The sequence below is a fragment of the Leuciscus leuciscus genome, assembly GCF_965113295.1.
Source record: "Leuciscus leuciscus genome assembly, chromosome: 11".
In the NCBI taxonomy this organism is placed as follows: domain Eukaryota; kingdom Metazoa; phylum Chordata; class Actinopteri; order Cypriniformes; family Leuciscidae; genus Leuciscus; species Leuciscus leuciscus.
The window spans coordinates 8,252,373-8,269,202 of record NC_138735.1 but is presented as its reverse complement, the minus strand read 5'-3'; the positions used below and the strand labels follow the sequence as shown (position 1 = coordinate 8,269,202).

Here is a 16,830-nt window from a genome sequence, read left to right as displayed (position 1 = left end):
CAATTATTTTACTTCAATGAAAGGTTAGATTTTTGCACATTTAAAAAAAAAAAATATCAGAAGGATTAAAAATGCAGATTTATTTTTTACAGCCATATTTGATCATATTTACCAAGGGGGCAAACACCTTTTCACACCACTGTAGGCCTAGGCCTATATAGATGTGTATGAAATGTTGACATATAATATTCCAAATGTTGGAGTTATATAACGTTTAACAGTTACACTGGAAACATAAAACAATGTTTTTTAAAAAAAAATACAGTCATAATCAACTATACTATTATCATAATACAATATCATTTATAATATAAATTTTTTCATCTCCATCTGTTGTCAACGTGAAATGTCATACTAATGAATTATTCATTATAATTGAATCATTATAATTTGTTTACAAATATAGATGCCTATGTATGTGCATTGTGGAGAGATAGCCGTGCGTTAATAATTTAGTGTATAAGATTTTTTTTTTTTTTTTTTTTTTTTATGAATAAGGTTGAAGCTTTTATTTTGAAGTTTTGCTTCCGGTTGGTCGCCCGTCCGATCTGTTGTCATTTCCTCTTGCTTCACAGCCTGCTGACAGTGTCGGGTTTGATAAAAAAATAACATCAAAGTGCGAAAATCCCGGAGATTTTTTTGACAGGATCATCAGTGTGTGTTCGTCTGGATCATGCTGGAGGATTCAAACACACACCAGCCCACCGTCAGCGAATGACAAACGCGCCGAGATCATCTGAAGCGGTCATTAATGTGAGTGTGAACGAGGGCAGAGGCGCTAGTGTTTGTCGCAATGGAAGATTAGCTGCTAATCAGGTGAATTACTCTTTATTAACACACAGCTTCTGTCACCGAGACATCACAGCACTGGGCTCATGGCTGATAACGGGCATCATGTTTGACTGTGTTAGTGCTGTTTTAACCGAGCAGGCCAGCTGACCTTGCGTCAGACTGATGTGTGTGTGCGTGTTTGTGATCAAATCGTGCGTAGGGCATTTATGCATTCTTGATAATTGTGTTTTTAAAACACCAGACTTATTCAGGGGAAGATATTTGAATCCGAACTACATTTTTTCTTCTTGTACCGAAACAATAGTGTTTTAAATGACGTCTTCCACATTTTCTATGTCCGTTAGAATTAAACATGTACGACGTCTTAATGTAAATGTCCTTTATATGTAAACATAGACAGTCATATGATTCCATAAATCATCTGAAAGGAAGTTGTATATCGTGAAACACTTACAAAAGGTAAGGAGAAATATCAAGGTACGACCATATTGCTATTTTTGGACAATATACCTTGACATTACCATGGTTTACATGGTCATGTGAGGCACGTAGTATGGCAATGATTTGTAAATCATTACAATAATATTCCAATTCAGTACAAGTAAAAAGTGGACAAGTTTTGTGGATTGATGTTGATAAAAAAATAAAAAAATAAAAATGAATTCCAAAATTAATTCTTAAAAAACATCTATTACTACAATCTGTTACAGTGAGGCTTTTACTTTTACAATGGAAGTGACCAAAACCTCATTGTTTCAAAAGTACAGCCACAAGATTTGACAATACTTGTGCAAAAGATATATGTCTATTTATGTCTCATTATTTCATTAATGCACATCGCTGGCCTTATTGTGAACAATTCATTAGTCAATATTATTCCTGAACCGATTTTTGTTGTTGTATTTTTCACCAATTTCTTTTCTATATTTTCCTCGTCTCAAAAATATATTTTCTTTTCAGCTGACATCATCGCAAATCTCAAAAGCTGGTACTCAGTGAATTCCCAGTGAATAAACATTAGGAACATTAGACGTAAATGCATTGGTTACTTTAAAGGCCCGTTCACACCAAGGACGATAACTATACCGATATAAAGATGTAGTTCTAAATATAAAGAATAGCAGAGTCCACACCATAACTATAACTATAAAAGCACAGAAATGATATCGTTGGAATTACTTGCAGAACTTTTAGAAAAAACAATGACAGCCAATCAGAATCCATTTGAGCTTTGAGGTTTTTTTTTTTTGAGCTTGACTATTTAAAGGGGTGGTTGATTATGATTTCACTTTTCTAACTTTAGTTAGTGTGTAATGTTGCTGTTTGAGCATAAACAACATCTGCAAAGTTACAACACTCAAAGTTCAAAGCAAAGAGAGATATTTGCTTTTAAAGAAATCACTTTTTAAGGACTACAACAAACGGCTGGTAGAGACTACACCACATTCCTCCAGGGTTAGTGACATCACCAACCCTATAATTTACATAAACCCCGCCCCCTGAACACGATTTATAGATTATCAAGACAGAATATGCTAATCAATGACTAGAAGATAACTACACAAAAGCTACATAAATTCACCAACTAACCATTCAGAAATGTTGTCTACATGTCTACTTTCTGACTTCTGGCTGTTGTAGCTCCGCCCCCTGTGCCGGGAGCAGCGGCTCATTTGCATTTAAAGGAACAGACACAAAACGGTGCGTTTTTGCTCATCCTCAAAAAGTGACAATTTAACATGCTATATAAAAATATCTGTGGGGTATTTTGAGCTAAAACTTCACATACACACTCTGGGGACGTCAGAGACTTATTTTACATCTTGAAAAAGGGCATTATACCACCCTTTTAAAGCAGCAGATGACAAAGCTGCAGTGTGCTTAGAATCAACAGAATGATATTGTCTGCTGGTGAAGACGCTATTAAAGTTTTTGTTCTTGGTGTGAACGGGTCTATGTTATAGTTTCTGTTGCTCTGGGTCAGCTGGCCAATCAGAACACTCATGTGTTTTCGGAAGGAGGGGCTTTCTGGAAATCATCATTTCAGACAGACAGGACACACTGAGCATGATGCTTCCGGTGTTTACTTCATGCATGTATTACATATGAGTTGTTTAAACTTCAAACCCACTAACCCGTCTGTTTTACCTGCTCCATCCGTTCACACAGTTATTTTAGGTTGTGCGAATGCTGTCACTCCATGCCTGCAGCTTCCCCTTCCTTCACTGTCATGTTTGTGAACCGATAGCTGTGTTGTTTTGTGTTCAGCGCTGGAGTGAGTGTGGCCCCGGGCCCCGGGCCCTCCCGTTGAGGTCTTCTTCATCACTTTAAGCAGTCGTCTGAGGATGTGTCTGCTTTGTTTATCATTCACTGCTCTCCATGCCTGGTATTTGTAAATTTTTTTTGTTTTGTTTTTTGCATGCCCTTTATTTAGCAATATGTTCTCATATATAATTATTCATACGTTTGAAGATGCTTAGGCTGACATTAACACTTTCTCTTGTTTGTTATTGTGGATAATAATGTCCTGCATGCTTTTTTTGATCATGATTCTTTTATTTAACACTTCATGATCTCACTTCACATATTTTCTTCACACTTCATCTAAAAACATGATGAACCTAATTTCTTATTTAATTATGATTACTGTATTGCAGAAAATGTTTATTTTTATTTTTTATAATGTAATATAAAAATTGCAAATTTAAATACTGTAAAGTGTAAAGGAAAAATTCCAATACTGCTTTTATGCAAAAACACTTTCACGTCACAGTAAAAAAAATTACTAATGAAAATAATTTTGGCCAAACAGTTATACATAAAATATTATTCACAGAAAAATTCATATTAAAATAATACACATTACAGTGTTACTTAGAATGAGAGCAAAGCCCTTAATAAAAAATAAAAAAAGATAAATTACTGTAAATTTTGTGTTAAATGACTAAAATGTAAGCTTCCTTTTTTAAGCAGCCTATACTTTCTTTTTACTTTCTTTATATTGTTGGGTGAGATATGTCTCAGATGTGTTTTTGCTAGTTTTAATGAGATCCATCTTGACATTTCGATTCACGTTCACGTGCTCAGTCAAACCGTCTCTCCAGGCGTCAGTTTTACAGCGGCTTCATTTCAACTCTTTACTTTTATGATGTTTGCTTTGCTAATATTAAATCAACCTACACCCACAGTAGACTTTCCTCAATATGTCATCAACCAAGACTTACTTTTACGTTTCCTCCCTCAATATTTAACTTGATATTTACATACGACATCCAGGAATAGGCTATACTGCATAGTATCCAACAAAGGGCACATTATACTCCTCGATGTCTGCAGGACGGGGCAAACCCTGCTGTGTGTTTGCTCAGTTTCAGGTAGGAAGTGTGTAGGGGACGTCACTGAGGAGTGATGCCTGTTGAAAGTGGAAACAGTGCAGCCGCCCGTCAAGTCAAACAGAAGCGCAAGTCGCACAGCCTCTCCATTAGGAGGACCAACAGCACCGAGCAGGACAGACCAGGCATGCAGAGAGACATGCTGGAGGGACAGGTGGGCTGTTCTTTCTCTTCATTTCTTCAGTGTAAACTGTGTGATCACGTATAGATTCAGGGTTTAATTTTGTGGTTACGAACACTAGAGATACTGTGTTTGAGTGTGTGTTCGTCATCAGGTGTACAGGCAAGGATGACACAAAGCCAGTTCTGTGACATTGTTTATGATTTTTCTTTTCTTTTTTTGAAAAACACCAAGACAGCTGGGATATGTAAGCGTCCATATAAACACGTGTCATGTTGTGTTTGAATCATTTTCTATTGTTTTAGATTATAGAATGTTAGACATGTTCAGTCTCCAGGAAGCCAATGTTGATTGCTTATATATATATATATATATATATATATATATATATATATATATATATATATATATATATTTATACCATGGGCTGTTTAAATACTCGATTCTGATTGGCTGGAAGGTGTGCAGTAAAACCCTTTAATGCACAGGTAGTTCCAGTCAGTTTGATTACAGTTACAGTTCGAAATGAATCCGCTACTATAAACATTGGTAACCATAGTAACACAGTTACACTTGCAAGCAGAGTGAGAGACTCATATGAAAACGTTTATTTAGGTAGGCTAAATGGATGATTTTTGCATATCGTTTAATTTGTATGGTGAATATGGCAATTTTGAGAAATGGGCCCAGGCACAAGACGAAAAAGAAGACTTGTTGAATGACAAAAAGCGGCACAAAGAATTAACAATAAATAAATGACATGATTAGTTCAAATAAAGATTGCCTTGTCACTGTCAGTGTTGCCTGTCATTCATAAATAATTTTAATAAATCCATCAAAGAATCATTAAGTTAGCTATATGCTTAAGCAACGAGGGGACTGTAGCTGCTAGACTTTAAAGAGACGCACCGATTTTATCATCACTGCATTGGTTACCTATAAAGTTCCGTATTAATTACAAGGTATTGCTACTGACCTATAAAGCCCTAAACGGCTTAGCTCCAGTCTATTTAACGGATCTTCTATCGCCCTATAATCCATCGCGCTCTTTAAGATCACTAAATTCAAGGCTTTTGGTCATACCTAGGATATCCAGAACCACCAAAGGAGGGAGAGCATTCTCACATTTGGCTCCAAAACTCTGGAATAGTCTTCCTGATACTGTTCGTTGCTCAGACTCGCTCTCCCAGTTTAAAACTAGATTAAAGTCGCATCTCTTCAGCCAGGCATTCATATAATCCTACAGTTCAAACTACAATCCGGCCTCTAGCTCATAAATGCCAGAGGAGAACTGGCCCCCGACTGAGCCTGGGTTCTCCCAAGGTTTTTTTTCTCCATTAGGTCACCTGATGGAGTTTTAGGACACCATTAGGTCACTTGATGAAGTTTTTCGGTTCCTTGCCACTGTTGCCTTTGGCTTGCTCAGTTGGGGATATTTTGGGGATATTTAATTTAATTTTATCAATCAATAAATTCCTCTTGAAACAAACTTTGTTGTATTATTTTAATTTAATACTGTGAAGCTGCTTTGATACAATCTGTATTGTGAAAAGCGCTATACAAATAAACTTGACTTGACTTGACTTGACACAGGTAACGTTAACTCGCGCACGCATCTCTCTCTCTCTCTCTCTCTCTCTCTCTCTCTGTTCCTTCTCTTTCAGTTCTCTGTCTCTCTCTTTTAATAATGAATTTAAATAAATGTGATGATTCATTCAAATAAAAGCAATCCGATGGCTCTACTTTATTTAAAGTGGACGGAGTGCTAGAACTAACGAGCCGTAACTTAAGAAAATAACCGTCATTTTTACACGTCTGTTAAAAAATTACACTGTGAACATCAGTTACGTAGAGGCAACCACCCTCCGCTTCGCGTCGGGCGGTTCTTCGCCTCTACGTCGTGCATTAAAATCCTTTAATGCATGGCTAGCTGTGGATTATCCATTACATATATACACCTACATATTTCCCCCTTAGGTTAAGATTATTTATATACACTTACACTTACACATACACATACACATACACATACACATACACATGCATGTGTATGTGTATATAAATAATCTTAACCTAAGGAGGAAATGTGTGTGTGTATATATATATATATATATGTACAGTATGTATGTATGCATATGTATGTGCTTGTGCATATAAATAATCTTAACATAAGGGGAAAATCCAAAAATAAAACAAAATAACTTCAAAACCAGCTATTATAATGAAATGGAATTGGCCATAAAACAAATGAATTCTAGGTTTTTATACACAGTTTATTAAAACATTGCAAACATTTACAACACATCTGCAAAACAAGCAAAAATGCTCAACTTTAACGGTTAAAAATATTTAAATGATATCAGTTAATGCATTAATTTTGGTGTCGCTTCTGAAAAACGAAATAACAAGAACTAAACTAAATTGAAAGTCCGAATGGCAATTCAAATAGAAATAAAAACTAACTTGACCATTTGGAGCTGTAATTACACTGGATCAGTGTCTTTATTGAGAGGGATTCCAGTTTGGATGGATGGAAGTCAAAGTCCTCTGGTGAACAAATGACACGAGTTAAGTATTTCTGTCAATAATTAGTTCCGTCATTGTTTTGCTACTGTAAGGTATCCCTGGAATTTACATCCTATAACACACATCATTTGTCCTAAACCAGTCTGTTATTGACGCACATTTCTAACGCAAACATTACTGGAGTACGTCAGTGATAAGCTTGTAAATCACTAGAGGAAGCATCAGCTCTCCCACATTCAAATAAAGTGTAAGAACTTACATGTTCTTAAAAAGTTCTCTTTCTACATATTATGAAAGGAATTTAAAAATTATCCATGGATTTTCTTTAAAATGTCAGTAATCATACTAAACATTATTCTCAACAACGCAATACGTTTTATTCAACAAGCCCAGATGTGTTGAGAATAGTCAAGCTCATTTCAGACCTGAGACCTGATGCCATTTGGTCATCTGTTTTATTGATACTCAGTGGTGGGTATCAATGGTTTGTACTTTCTATGGTCTACAGCCTCATCCATTTTTAAAGAGCGGCCCACTCTGGGTTTCGATTGTTCCCTCTATTCCTCTGTGGGGTCATTTCTGATTGGCAGTCCCTACTGTAAACCGTTCACTGGATTTAGACTATACCGCCTTTGACCCTCTCAATGCTGTCATTATGTCCAGTTGCTATGGTGACCACAAGTTTAGGATTGAGTAGGTTTATAAGAATAGACGTCGAGCTGTTGTTTGTTAATTGCTGTTTTCTCTCTCTCTCTCTCTCTCTCTCTCTCTCTCTCTCTCTCTCTCTCTCTCTCTCTCTCTCTCTCTCTCTCTCTCTCTCTCTCTCTCTCTCTCTCTCTCTCTCTCTCTCTCTCTCTCTCTCTCTCTCTCTCTCTCTCTCTCTCTCTCTCTCTCTCTCACATCAGTACTTGTGGTAATGACATAATGGAGAGCAGTTGACATAGCTTACACTGTTCTCACCGTTAAACTCTTGTGTTAACATGACAGCACACCTAGTTGTCCTGGAGTAGTTAATATGGACATAGCTAGTCTAAAAAACACAACAACAATGTTTGTTTGTGGATTCCTTTTCTTTGTGTAGCTTTAATCAGGCTGAAAGACTTTACTTGGAACTTCTTATCGTTGATAATGGAGGTAAGTTGTTTTGGTAGATTAGTTATTTATTGAATAGAGATCTCTTTATTGTTTATTTTTTTTGATTTTGTTAGAGATCTTTTTTTTGTCGGAGCATCTTTAGTAATGTTTGGTTACTCTCTGTCTCAAACCTGGCTCATTTAAAAAGAAATGATGCATTCATTTTGACTGAGGATAGACATGATCTGTACTGAGGCTTAAAAGCTTGTAGAACAGCAAGTTATTTAATGTAAAGTTTTAGAACACCCCATCATATTTTACGTAAATGTTTAGATGTAAAGTTTCAGAACAGCAAGTTATTTTAAGTACATTTTTAAATGTAACGTTTTTGAACTGCAAGATATTTTATATCGTTTTAAAGTTTACGTTAAAATGTCTTGTTAATGTAAAACTTTACATCTTTTTTAATGTAAACTTTTAGAACAGCAATAGTTTTGTAAACCTTTAAAACTGCACAATATATTACATAAACATTTAGAACAGCAAGATATTTGATACAATTTTAGATTTAAAATGTCAGAACATCAAGATATTTTACGTAAACTTTTAGATGTAAAATTTTTAAACAAGATATTTAACAAACATTAAAAATATCAAGATTTTAAATTAACTTTTAGATGTAAAGTTTTTGAACAACATGCTATTTAATATAAAGTTTTAGAACATTTAGGATTTAGAACAGCGAGATATTTTATGTAAACTGTCTTGTCTTAAAACTTTACATTTAAGTAAAATATTGTCTTGAAGTTTACTGTAAAATATCTTGTTAACGTAAAACTTTATATTTATTTTAACCTAAACTTTAAGAACAGCAATATTTTTATGTAAACCTTTAAAACAACAAAATAGATTTACATTTACAATATTTAGATGTAAAGTTTTAGACCAGCAAGACATTTTATGTAATTTTTTTTTGTAGATCTGTGTCTTTTTTATTAATTTCTCCTGAAAATATCCTGTTATCAAGATCCCCTCGACACTCCCTGTGTTGTAGTAGTTTATTAAATTTTTTTAGCATAAATAGAATGTACAGACCAACAGTGCAGATGTCATAGAAACACATTTCTCATTAGTTGTCACTGAAGTTTGAAGGTGTTTTGAAGATGCAATCTCTGAGTATTTGCAATATGGTTTATTTGATTCAATTTGTAGGACTCCAAGTTGCCGATGGCCTTAAGGAGCAACTTACTAGATCTGTTTGGACAGATTGAACGGGAGTTTGAAAATCTCTACATTGAAAACTTGGAATGTGAGTATTAACCAAATAGCTTTCATCATATTTAACATCCTTTTTGCTGGACTGGACACTGTTTACATGACTTATTCAAGGCACACTATGCAGTTTCCATTTTTCTCAAACAGCGACCCCTAGAGTCGCTGTGGAGTACTTGTATTTAACGTTACTGTCGTAAATACCACTCGCGCAGAGCCGTCTTATATTAAGGTACAAATCTTGCGTAGTGTGACTTTAATGTTATAGTGACAACACAATCTCCACACATTTATTTGAGCAATCTTCATCCTATGTTAACTAAGCGACTTTCACACTTACAAGATCTGAATCCTTAATTGTTATCTATTATTAATATATACATATATATTAATCAGCTCTCAGGAATACTTGATTCTAGTCTCAGTATTTTTTTGTTTGTTTGCAATTGATCTTTGTTGAAAGTAGGACTTTTAGTCAAAGTAGGACACTTTCTTGTCAAATCAATATTTCACATCCATTTATTTACTTATCTAGAAAGTCTTTTTTTTTATAATAACTAGCTGAAAGTACATTATCCTTTATATTGTGTGTAAATGTGCCAAGATCAGTGTTTTGTTTAGTAAGCGCTCATATTATCGTAACCTCTGTTTTTGTGCAGTGCGAAGAGAGATTGAATCCCTAAACGAACGTTTGGCTGGAGAAGGACAGACAGTCGATGGCGGTGATCTGAGCAAAGGAGCCTTGAAAACAAAAGGTACATGCGAAACAAAACTGACATTCATCTTTTGTTTAACTTCTGCATTCATAATATCAGATCATTGAACAAGCTTTTGAATAAATAATAACGCTGTCTTTTGATGGTTCAGAGAGAATAATGTGCCTAAAGCTTGTGTCCTTGCATGATATGATGATGGTTTAACTCCAATTTGCTATTCAATTATCAAAAAATCTACATGGTCAAATGTTTGTAGACACTCTCTTCTAATGAAGGGGTTTGGCTTTTCCAGCCACACCCGTTACTAACAGGAGCATCAAATCATACCGCCATATAATCTCCGAAGACAAACATTTACAGTAGAATGGGGACCTTTTTTGTTTCAGCTTGGTCCAAAAAAACGAGGTCCATAAAGAATATATATATATTTTTTAAGTTTGTCTGGTGTGGAAGAAATTAACTCTGCTCACTGAGCTGAGAGACCTATATTAAATGAAAATTGAAAACTAACATCTAATATTGTAACACATAATTCATCTTTTTCATATTTCATTCATAATCTTATAATTTCTTGCGCACAGCTAGTCACAGCACAAGCCAACTGTCCCAAAAGCTGAAGACGACATACAAGGCCTCCACGAGCAAGGTATGATTGTATCTATGGGGTTATCGCTCACATTTTGCACATTCTGAATAAAATTCTTACTATGGGTCGAGCTCAGAATATTTCTGTGAACCTCACTAATCTCTATAAAAAAGACTCAATGTCTCAGTGCAAAGTTCTGCTCTTTCTAGCCGGCTTACAGAGTTTCCTGCTTAACATATGTAGATACTTTAGAATTGAACGGTTGTCACAATACCAAAATGTCAGCAATACCAGTGAAATCTGTCAACTTCACAGCAAAGGTTGAAATTCCATTATTGCCACTCCTTCATTTAGTTTCCATAATTATTAAGGAACTGAACGGCATCTACCATAATGGCATAAAACAATTTAGTAATTTCATCACATGGTGTGTTCTGACACAGTTGAACAACTGGTATCGTTACATCTGTTAAATTTTGGTATTTATTTGTGACATCTCTATATATGAAGCTGTTTTTGGTGGTTGTGTACGTGTCTATATTTAGTCTCTGTGTTGATTTGTGAATGAAGTGGTTCTGTGCTGAAATGCATTTTAGTAGTGCTGAGTTGTGCTCTGTTTGTTAAGATGCTGGTTTCTTTCAAGTACACAAACTACATATTTCACGGCGTTACATACCAGTTTATCAACAGTATAGGGGTTACAAAACGTGCCATGCATTGATCTGACATAGAAAGTTCAATACATCAGTTATGGAATTGCAATATGCAATAACACCCAGTTTATTACACATTCCTTTATTATCCAAAGTACGATTCTTGACTTTTCAGACTTCCGGCACATTTCCGATTATACTCCTTTACATTTGCACGGTTCAAAATAATTCTGATTTAGACTAGAAATTTTTCTTTTCATGTTTCATCTCATATTATGAAATCATAATGAAATCAAATTCACTCACACAATATTAACTAGTATCTGTGTGTACACTGTTTTGCTTATCAGCATCTCATTTATTTTATTTTATTTCTTGCTGTGTAGTTACTATTTTAAATGTTTACTCCACTAATATTTTGTGATCTTACCCAAATGGCTGTTGGAAATGAAGTCAGGCATTGAAGTGAAAATGAAGTTAGGCATTTAGAAAGCTCATGTTTTCAAATGTCATGTTTTCTCTCAACGTATTGGAAGCTAAGCACCTTGTTTACCTGTAGACTCTTGAATATAGAGCTGAATAATGGTGCTGATTCAAATTTAAAATCATCTTTTTAACGTTTTGATCCTCAGATTACAATTGTTCTTTTCTCTCGGTTTCACTGATGTAGCGCTCAAATTCTTTCCCGGGGAAAGTAGGTGGACCTCGCAACTTCAATGTAGGAAACTGGGAGTTATGGGGTGGAGACTCATGGGTAATTAATTCCTCAGTGTGCCAAAATGCATGAACTATCCAACAGTTGGGGGTCATAACCCAGTAACAACAAGCCATCAAACCTGTGCTTATCTGGCTAACTCTAACATTAATTCAGCATTATACGACACGTTAAGACGATGTCTTGTAAATATCAAAATATTTCTTGAGTATCAAGAAATCTCGCTTATGGATGTTCTGAATAGTTGGCTTGGCTTGGAAACCTTTGATTGACGTTGATGTTCTTAACTGCCAGCAAATCTTACCCCATTCAAGCATTTGGCCAGAGCAAATCGAAATCTTGAATTGGTTCATGATGAAAAAAGCCAATCAGAAATGTCAAAAAATAATAATTGCCATGGCTAAATATCTTGATGGTGTCCTGGGCCAGATGTGCTGGCTGGGAGAGAACCATAACAGCTGGCTAAATCTAACAAAGATATTACCGTATTCTGGCTTTGAAGAGTTTAGACGGCTCAATTTGTCTTTTTTTTTCTTTTTTTCTCGTTTCGTTTTTAGTTTTTATTCTAACAAACTGGCAGCAATTTAATAAACTCTGTAATTAAATTCATTCTTTATAACATTAAAAAGTTGATCCCCCTGCTGAGTAGTTCTGTAATGTGGTATCCCTCACACAAACCCTTCTCTTCAAAAACACTAGACACGGCAGAAGAGAAAACGCCAACAGCTCTTCCCCCCCCCGTTACAGGGAACATTAGCTGATGTTTCTTGTTTAGTCAGTGTTGAAAATGCTCTCTTGTTTTCAGGCTGTGCATAGTGTATTTTTACTCTGTTCTGCTATTGTCACACCATAAAAAGGATTGAAAATGTTAAATATTAATAATTGGTTCAAATTAGAACTTGATTCACTTGAAAAATCAGCCGTATGTTGAAGCTGAGATCTATGGACAAGGCTCAAAACAAGAACAAAAAGTGTCTAGTAGCAATAATATTGATTTTCTATACATTTTATTACATACCTGTTTATTGTATCATGAAGAATAATACTTGTGTTCTTTAAAAAAATTTTTTTTTTAATATTTTTAAACTTTTCATTGAAATGCTTTATTTTTATTGTGTTTTTTGTTCAGCTATGTAATTGTTAACTGTTAAATTGTAAATTACACATCACAGCCTTACATAAAACAAAGTATTGTGTTAGTATTGTTTTATATAGTATATTGTTAAGAGAATATTTTTTAACTTGACAGCAACAGACAGTGGAATACTTTTGGTGTTTTGACTTTTTTTATTTATTTTTATTTTTTATTACATCATAATATTGCAAAAGGATGCATTACAAATGTAGTTATGAGTAAGTGCCCTCTTGTGGGTAATAGCCCTCAGGTTTCCTGTAACTTTTAAGTATATTGTACATGATAATTCATGATTTCAGGATTGTCTTTGAACATGAAGAGCTCGGTCAGTTACTATAACATATTGTTTTCTAATATTAAAGAGCATTTTCACCTTTCTGAGATGAGGGCTCATTGTGCTTGCCGTGTTTGCTCTTACCTTCAGTGAAATTTCGAGGCTTAGCAGTGCTTATTAGTAGTTAGGCTGCATATTGACATGCTTGCATACTTTCCTCAGTCCATTGCTTTATAGGCTCTGTTTACACCTGGTATTAAGATGTGTTTTGGTCGATCGGATCACAAGTAGATGACGGAGACACATGCCCGTTTACACCTGGTGTTTTAATCCGTCTCTTTTGTCCACTTTCAATCACTTCTGTCCTGATTTCTCCAAGGGGAGGGTCTATGGGCGGGGAAATGTATGGGTTTTTCAGATCTTTCGATCTAATGGACTATATAAGCTTGCGCAATTTACAAATGAACGTGACTGGAGACGACAGAAACGCACGGAGCAGAAGCTTTTGATTCTGCTCTCACAGAAATCAGGAATGGTGAGAGAACATTGTGCTTGGTACATTTTTAGTCGACAAAGTTTAAATCCCGTCTGGCTATCGCGCTTCCCATAATGTTTACGCTTTAGGTCAGTAGACGGAGAGTTAATGGTCTTTTGTGGCGGTTCGAACGCATTCGACCACATGAGCGTTTACACTACGAAAGCAATCCGGTCGAATGTGTTTCCGACTCCCTCTGGAAGTGATTGAAAGTGGACAAGCTCAAAACGTTTTACACCCCGTTTACCTCTGTATTTACTAGCGTCGTCCACTTGTGATCCGATCAACCAAAACACATCTTAATACCTGGTGTAAACAGGACCATAGAAGTCATTTGCTTCCTGTGATGCCAAAACATTTGTTAAAGTTAGGACAATGTACCTCAATACTTCTTTATTCTGAACATTGCCTTTTACAAACACTATTAGGGATGCACTGATATAGAAATGTTGGCCGATACCAACTTTTATGATTTTATCTTATGACTGCTGGCCAGTATTATAATCTAAACTGTTTAACTTGGGTCATATTACTGTTGAAAAAAGAAAATGAGATTCACACTTAGGTTTTTTTAAGTTAAATGTAAGTTTAATTACAATTACATTTTTTGAATTTGATATGCTTCATTATAAAACAAAGCAAAAAAATTATAGTGTACAACATGAAATGGTCACTGATATATCATGCATCCCTAAATATTACAGCATTCTTCTTTTTTTTTTTTTTTTATATATGTGAAACTAACTTTGTCGGTGTCATCGCTGTAGGAATCAAGACAAGATTACTTTGTACTTACGAGATTAGTTACAGATGTACAATATTTTACAATTTACAGTTGTGCAACTATTTTGATGTTTTTCAGAAGGGGCAATTTTATTAATTTAAGTCAAGTATAGATCCTATTAAAATATCTAAATACCAAATGATCTGCAACATTTTTATGAGTGATATAATGATATACACTACCATTCAAAAGCTTGGGGTCAGTAAGTTTTTTTTTGTTTTTTTTTATCGATCAAGGATGCAATAAAGTTAGGGTAGGCAAAAAAAAAAAAGAACTTTGTTATACTGGTTGAAGCTCTTTACATCCTGATAGCAATCAATAATAGACGTGACATCACACGTCATGAGCGCGTTCTGTAAGGCTATGCAGAGCTGTAGACAGACGTCAGTCACAGAGCACCACAAACGTTTGCAGCCGCCTTTTACAGATCCTCCTAAAGCTAGATTGCTATTGCTTGCCTTTCCGAAACTGCCTACCCTACCTTTAAATAAATCGAAATTGATAGTAAAGGCCTTTGGAATGTTTCAAATGATTTCTGTTTCAAATAAATGCTATCTGTTCATAAAAAAAAAAAAAAAAAATGTTTTCAACATTGATAAAAAGGCCTTTTTTAAGCACCACATATTAGAATGATTTCTGAAGGATCATGTGACACTGAATTACATACACATTAAATATATTCAAATAGAAAACAGTATTTTAAAATTGTAATATTTCAGAATATTACCGTTTACTGTGTTTTTGATAAAAAAATGCTGGCGACCATAACAACCTGAATCCTCTAAATCATCTCACGTTATCTTCCAGACCCCAAACTTTTGAGCGGTAGTGAATCAACAAGGCCAGTTCATTCATTTTGGACAATATTTGGGTCCTTTTTTTTAAAGTTCTAAAACACATCAGTGGATTAAAGTAGTTCACCAGGAAAGGTTGTGTGTTACAGCGATTGTACCACATTTTCTGTTATTGAAGATCTTTGAGTGAATTTGAAGTAAATATTGTATAAAATAGTTGTTTGCGTAATTTCAGCAATTTTGTAAATGTGTCATTTACTGCCATTGTATTATATATATATAAACATATACTATATGCATTGGCTACATAGCAGCCAATGACAAACTTGCTCTCTTTTAGCTCAGCTTCTTTCCTTTTCAGATATGATCCATATATTTAGATGTATAATTTTCTAAATTTACGAACTGTGTTTTCATTCGTTTGTATTTTTAATTAATTTAGTTTGTTTTGTAAGCTTTTATATACTTTAACAGTATTGATGGCTGTTATTTTATGTTTGTTTGTTTTAATTTGAACTTCCCCATTTCAGAAGTATTGACTACGCTCTCCTTTCATAGACCTTGATCTTGTGTGAGAGACTGTATGACTGAATGCAGTGTGTTCACACAATCCAGCTGTAACCACATGACGTGTGTTATACGTGTAGAGATGTTATAGTGATGTATGGTTTGAGTATATCCCATGCTTCTGCGCTGCTTACTGTTGCTCTGTAGTTAGATCTGTGTGTGTGTGTGTGTGTGTGTGAGAGAGAACTTTTGATCAAATGCTCACTCTCCTCTCCGTCCCTCAGATTGTGTCCAGTTTCAAAGCCACCACATCTCGTGCAGTGTGTCAGCTGGTTAAGGAGTATGTGGGACACCGGGATGGGATATGGGACCTGGCCGTGACTCGGGTTACGCCGCTGGTTTTAGGCACAGCTTCAGCAGGTAAAACTGCCACAACCACACTTACCTTGCACATTATTTTTTAATTCAGGTAACACTTTTTTTCTTTTGTTCTATCCAGATTGAATAAAAATCAGGGATATTTGTGAACAGTGAAAAAAGAACTGTGTAATAAATATGACATGATGAATTAATAATTAATAACTGTATTTAATTATACTTAATAATTTTTTTGTTATTTTATGTTTATTTTGATCATTCATTTGAGTACAGTCATATTGTATATTTCAGTTTACATATAGTGCTCGATGCAATCACAAAGTGTCTTTACAAATACAGATATGTACAATTACCTAATGTGTTTCAAATATAAATTGTACTCTAGATTTTTTTTTCTCTTTTACAAAAAAAGAAAGAAAAAAAGAAAAAGTTAAATAAAACAAAATAAATAAGGGCAAAAAAAAAGAAAAAAAAGGGGACTAAATGACTTATTATAATCTCAAATGACTTATGCAAATTATTATTATTACATAAACATATATTATTAACTTATACATTATATATTAATCTTCATCT

The 16,830-nt window shown here is 34.7% G+C and overlaps 1 protein-coding gene across 4 annotated transcripts in view; it reads left to right on the top strand.

The window, feature by feature from the left end:
* The first annotated feature begins 527 nt into the window (after window positions 1-527).
* wdr37 (WD repeat domain 37) overlaps window positions 528-16,830 on the top strand; it is a 37,967-nt gene continuing 21,664 nt past the window's right edge. Inside the window, exons 1-7 of one of the 4 annotated variants that reach the window (XM_082184352.1) lie at window positions 528-753; window positions 3,061-3,178; window positions 4,161-4,338; window positions 9,118-9,214; window positions 9,837-9,932; window positions 10,475-10,539; window positions 16,161-16,296. In XM_082184352.1, coding sequence (XP_082040478.1) covers window positions 4,201-4,338; window positions 9,118-9,214; window positions 9,837-9,932; window positions 10,475-10,539; window positions 16,161-16,296 — 532 coding nt within the window. In that variant the 5' untranslated portion in view covers window positions 528-753; window positions 3,061-3,178; window positions 4,161-4,200. Of the gene's footprint in view, window positions 817-3,060; window positions 3,179-4,160; window positions 4,339-7,751; window positions 7,966-9,117; window positions 9,215-9,836; window positions 9,933-10,474; window positions 10,540-16,160; window positions 16,297-16,830 lie in introns of those variants that run through there. The other 3 variants (XM_082184353.1, XM_082184354.1, XM_082184355.1) reach the window with 3 other exon arrangements.